At 36.3% G+C, this 6118-nt stretch overlaps 1 protein-coding gene across 1 annotated transcript in view; it reads left to right on the forward strand.

Annotated features, from left to right (window-relative positions):
• LOC107565442 (dermatan-sulfate epimerase-like) overlaps positions 1 to 6118 on the forward strand; it is a 31047-nt gene that overhangs the window by 22149 nt on the left and 2780 nt on the right. The window contains exons 4-5 of the mRNA XM_016250683.1: positions 3224 to 3463; positions 5482 to 5689. Coding sequence (XP_016106169.1) covers positions 3224 to 3463; positions 5482 to 5689 — 448 coding nt within the window. The remainder of the gene's footprint in view (positions 1 to 3223; positions 3464 to 5481; positions 5690 to 6118) is intronic.

Below are 6118 nucleotides of genomic sequence, written 5' to 3' on the forward strand. Positions count from 1 at the left end.
CAGTTTATTGGGTGAGGGGACTGTGATGATTTGTTAATCTAATGAATAATTGATTTGTTAAATCAAATGAAAAATGGTGTGTCTGATTGGTCCAGACACTACATTAATGTCTTTTCATATTAATTTTATGTTGTTACTTTTTTAATTTTATTTTATATTACACACGACATGGATTCGTCTGTACTCTGAAAAATTTCTGCGTCCAAAATATCCAAGTCCGAGTCCACCCGAGTCCATCCAAGTCCAAGTTCATTCACAATTGAGGTCAGAGTCCAAGTCCCGAGTCCAAGTACTACAACTCTGCCTTATTCTGTGTAAGAAGCCGCATCATCTCACAGAAGGATTTATTTCAAACACTCGACTGACGTTATGAAATGAGTTTGGAGTAAAAACATGGGTAACACTTTACTTGAAGGGGTGTGCATAAGACTGACATGACACCTTCATAATCATGACATGACACATGTCATGAATATGAAGGAGGTTTTATGCATGTTTATGACAACTGTCATTAAGTGTCATTCGCTCAGTTTTGTCATTTTTAATGCAAATATGACATTTACCTAATTGACCTTACCCTAACCTAACCCTACCCCTACCCTTACCCCTAACCATAGCCCATAACAAATACATCTCAAACAATGTCATCTTTGCATTAAAAATGACATAACTGAGCGAATGACACTTAATGACAGTTGTCATAAACATGCATAAAAAACCTTCATATTCATGACATGTGTCATGTCTTGATTATGTAGGTGTCATGTTATGATTATGAAGGTGTCATGTCAGTCTTATGCACACCCCTTCAAGTAAAGTGTAACCGCTCAAAATTACATGACTAATATTGGAACATACTTTGTTTGTGTGAAATGTAACAGAAAAAGACTGTAGTAGAAGAAAAAACATGGAAATATAAAAAAAAAAGATATAATGTTAAAAGCAATGAAAATGAGGAAAATATTTAGATGGAAAAAAAATAAAGGGCTTTGTGGCATGCAGGGTGTTTTCCAGTGTGGATGTTTCCTTAATATGGTGCAGCCAGATAGTACATCATTTGTGCTTTGATAACTCGGGCTTGAGAGCTGGGTTTATGCAGTCTGAATCCACAATCCACAGAGCAGGGTGATATCATGTTTATGTAAATGTTGTTCACTGAGGGTAATTCCTGCATGTGTGTGTGTGTGTGTGTGTGTGTGTGTGTGTGTGAGGAATAACTTAGATAGCTGTTTGTGGGTGTGCCTAGTAAATTTGTGGTGTGACAGGATTACTCAATATACTGATGAGCTGTGGTCTAAATATTCATGTGTTTCTTCTCATACTCACCCAAGCATGCAGGTAGAGTACATTTGAAACATTTTCCTGAAATTAAGTCTTGCTGTGCATGTCAAAGGTGGTGTTATACTAAGAGTTTAGCTCTTTACTAAGAGTTTAGCTCAAATTAGTACAGGAATTCACAAAGCTTTACTGAGGTTTGCAACAAGTCTTGGTGTCTGTGTGTCTTCTGATTCCCAGGCTCATAATTATAACTTGTACAATTAATCATTTATACCATCAAACATAACTTGCTGAGGTTAAAGGGATCTCTGGTTTCTGTCTGATCTCTCTATGCTGAAATGAGCTAGATATAACGGCTAAGAACTGCTTTTTGCTGACACAAGCCCATTTACAGTACACGCACATGAGAAAACTATTCCAGGCTTATTGCAGAAAGCAGCACTTTGAAACATTGTGTAAAAATTGAGCGCTATTTTCCTTACACCATTTAAGAAATTAAATTGTTTAGTTATGTTATGACATTTTTGGATTTGTTTCAGCTTAGGCAAGTCTCGAGTCTCAGGCATTTTTCTTGCATGTGAATGAACAAATTGTGATGCTGAAGTTCAAGATCAAGAAAAATATTTCTTTCAGTGCAACATGTGCTGTATATTTGAAGTTGAAAAGAAAATCCGTGTTTTAAAGAAACAAATTGTTTAGTTTTTTTCCTGAAGATGCCAAATGTTTTGAAAATGCTGATTGTCAACTACACTCTTAAAAATAAAGGTGCTTCACGATGCCATAGAAGAACCTTTTTATCTAAATGGTTCCATAAAGAACCTTTAACATCTGAAGAACCCTTCTGTTTGACAAAAGGTTCTTTGTGGGGAAAGAAGGTTCTTCAGATTATAAAAAGGTAAGAAAGAGATGGTTCTTTAAAGAACCTTTGACTGAATGGTTCTTTGTGGAACCAAAAATGGTTCTTCTATGGCATCGCTTGAAGAACCTTCTGAAGCACCTTTATTTTTAAGAGTGTAAGTGTCACAACTTTCATGTGTTCAGTTGCTGTTTTGGTTTCCCTAGTTCCTCAATTAGATCATTTGTTTCCATATAGCTATCTATTAGTTCCTTGTCTGTTTCCTTGCTTCTGATCAGAGTATGTGAGTGGAATGGCAACAATTTCCCCTCCGCGCTCCCAGCATTTAATAATCACTCCGCTCCAGCTTCGCTCTGGGTTCACCATTTCCCGTAGGGATGGGCGATACCCCTTATTTTGTTTTTTGATAAGATACCGATATTTTTCAAGGCAGTATCATCGATATCGATACCGATTCGATACTTATGCTCTAAACTTTTAAATTATTGAAATGTATTAAATGATTACATTCCTAAGAGTAAAAAGGGAAATGAAAACCACTTAACTTTGTTTAAAACCCTGCTTCGACATCACCTATGAATAAATTGTTTTAAATGAATTATTTTCAATTTTAATAATATTTCACAATATTACTGTTGTTACTCTATTTTGGATTCAGCCTTAGTGAACATAATATAGTGTTCAATAGAGAATTCAAACATTTTTTTAAATGGAAGTTTTTTTTTGCTACATTTATTTAAATGTGAAGAGTTCAGATGCAAAAGCCTCTAAGTGCCATCTGAAATTTTAATCTGAAATGAGGATTTTTATCAGGCTCCTACATTTATGTTCAGTTATTTCACTTTAATTGCATAGAAAAGGACCTATACATTGCCATTAGAGTAAAATTACTGAACCTAAACAGAGGAGCCTGCTAAAAATCCTAATTTTAGATGAAAATTTCAGACGGCACTTAGAAGCTTTTGCATCTGAACTCTTCATATGTTAAAAGATAATGTCTAAAGTTCACCCTATTCATGAAAACGGCCTTCTGATCACAACAAATTGTTCTCTATGCTGCCATTTTTACTACTTTGCTCTGTATTTCAGGATACCTCCAGGAAGCGTACCTCTGGACAAAACAGGCTCTGGCCATCATGGAAAAGTCCATGGTTCTTCTCCGAGATGTGACTGATGGGTCTCTGTATGAGGGTGTGGCGTATGGAACTTACACCACTCGTTCACTCTTTCAGTACATGTTTTTGGTACAGAGGCACTTTGATATCGGCCACTTCAATCACCCCTGGCTGCACAAACACTTTGCATTTCTCTACAGGACAGTGTTGCCTGGTAAGACTTTGCTTTGCTTCATTCTGTGACCATTACAAGCACAGCATTTAGAGGTATCATATTGCAAATGTTTTAACGTTTCATTTCTTTACCCGAGGTCCAATTAAAAGGGTTTTTTTGTCTGCAAAAAGGTCGTAATTCATAATATCCTTAGAACTATATGGGACATTTTGCTGCGGTTGTAACATCTATAGTATGTAAATCACCCATTTTGAAAATGAGTAACTGTTTGCTTTATGTGGGCTTCAGTTTTGCTGTTGGGTCCAGTGTAAAAGTGTTTGACAGATTGACAAATTTTGTTACAATAAATGCACCTTCAGTTTTGAAAGTTACACGTTGCTTTCATTTTTTTTTACCTTTTTTAATTTCTCAGGATATGCCCCCTTTAAAAATGTTACTAGCAGACAATTGTGGTAATAAAGTGCTTTGTATAGTCAGGCATAGTCAGTGTTGGGGAAAGTTACTTTTAAAAGTAATGCATTTCAATATTGCATTACTCCATAAAAAAAGTACCTAACGTTACTTAGTTACTTTTTATGGAAAGGAATGTGTTACGTTTGCGTTACTTCTTAAATCTGGACAGGGCTTGCTTGTTTGTTTTTAAAATAAAAAAGTTATATTTTTGGCAAATATAAAAGCCTTTTCACACCAAAAGTGAAATGAATAAGCCTCAGGCTGAAGGGAAAGTACATTTACATCCGTACAGCTGAATGCAGAAGAAGAAAATTCAACACACTTCAGCAATAAAAAAAGACACACAAATGTTTGTCTAGCGTAATTTGTGCTTATTAGTACGGTTGAACTGGATCATCGAAGCTCAGAAGCAAAGACATTGGTTAATAGAATGGGATTAAATACATAAAGGATATTTGTGTTGTTTAACATTTAATTATTGCAGGTTTGCGTCATATTCTGAGTTTTCAGATTTTTATTCATTTTGAGGAATACTGAATCTGTGTTTTTTTTGTGTGTGTGTGTGAATGAGATGAATTAATGCATATTCATATTTATTTTAGAACTACAGTAACATCTGATTTCTCTCAACATGAGGACAGGAGAGCTGTCAGTCAATAAATTGAAAAAAAGAAAGTAACTTGCATCACTTATTTGAAAAAGTAACTCATATATTCTCTTGTAAATTAAAAAGTAATGCGTTAGTTTACTAGTTACTTGAAAAAAGTAATCTGATTACGTAACCCGCGTTACTTGTAATGCGTTACCCCCAACACTGGTCATAGTACAGTAATAAACTCCTTTTGCAGATCAGTTGCCTGGTCTAAGGTAATATAAATAGGTAACCTAGCCAGCACCAAACCAAAGTTCAGACCATGAGTTGTAACTGCAACAATAGCTCTCTGTGCACATCAAAGAACTAAGAGCTGGCAAGCTGTTTGTGTGCGTCTACAGACAAGTCAGGTTTGGACAGTTTGCAACCTCCTGCCAAAAGCCATTTTATTGTAGTGGAAACCAAAACCTTAAGCAACAAATCAGGAGACAGAGAGAGTTAGCAGTCACAATACACTCAGTCTATCTCTCAGTCTATCCCCTCTGGGAATGCACACAGATGCAGTACTGTTAGGACTATATGGCCTCTTCTTAGCCGTTTTTGTATTTTTATATCAGTGTAGCTAGCAAGTGTTTTGGCTCTCTGTGGAAACTAAAACAAACTGGTGAAAATACTAACATCAAACTCTCATTAGTTAAATGCTCCCCTCTAAAGACAGTGCTTACTGCTGTCGTTCTTTTACACAAAAGTGATTCATTCTGGCTAAATATTTTCTAGTGGTTGCTAGGTTTAATATCCCTTTTCACAGTAAACTGCTACTCTTCCTTTAATCTTCGCCCAACCTCTAAAATTAAAAAGTTTTTACAGCAGTCAAACAAGCTTCTACTCACTGACTGAAAATCAACACTTATTGTGCAGTTTGTAGGAAACAAAAAGAACCGATTCCTGTTGACCTAATCTTTCACACTCGTATTAGGTTTTGAGTGTTTCAATGTATTTTTTGCTCCTGCAGGTTTTCAGAGAACGGTTGCAATCGCAGATTCCAACTATAACTGGTTCTATGGGCCAGAGAGTCAGTTGGTGTTTTTGGATCGGTATGTCATGAGAAATGGCAGCGGGAACTGGCTGGCTGAGGTAATCAGACAGAATCGAGTTCTGGAGGGCCCAGGACAGGCAGGCAGGGGTCAGCGCTGGTGCACGCTGCACACCGAGTTCCTCTGGTGAGATTTGTTGGGTTCCTGAGCATGGAACTTATAACTTTTAAAAAAGTAAAAAAAATTTCTGTATTAAATTTTTAGTTTTGAATACTGTGTATTTAACCCTCAAAGATGTAGGGTTTGATTTTGGTAGATTGAGTTTTAACATTTTTAGATACAGATTGATGTTATTTTTCTCCCTTAAACATGTTTGTAAGAAGTTGTTAGTCCCTGGTCATCGTGGTGCTTCAGTATATTTTGTTTCAGGGTAAATATTGCAAAATTTCACCTTTGTTGTACTTACGTTTTCAGGTAATCTGGCTTTCTTTAGAAAGTGACGTGAGTGTGACATGACATGTGGCCAAGTATGGTTACCCATACTAGAAATTAGTGCTCTGCATTTAACCATCCTCAGTGCACACACACACCGTGAACACACACCTGGAGCAGTGG

Source organism: Sinocyclocheilus grahami, unplaced genomic scaffold, assembly GCF_001515645.1.
Source record: "Sinocyclocheilus grahami isolate Dianchi unplaced genomic scaffold, SAMN03320097.WGS_v1.1 scaffold1002.1, whole genome shotgun sequence".
NCBI lineage: Eukaryota > Metazoa > Chordata > Actinopteri > Cypriniformes > Cyprinidae > Sinocyclocheilus > Sinocyclocheilus grahami.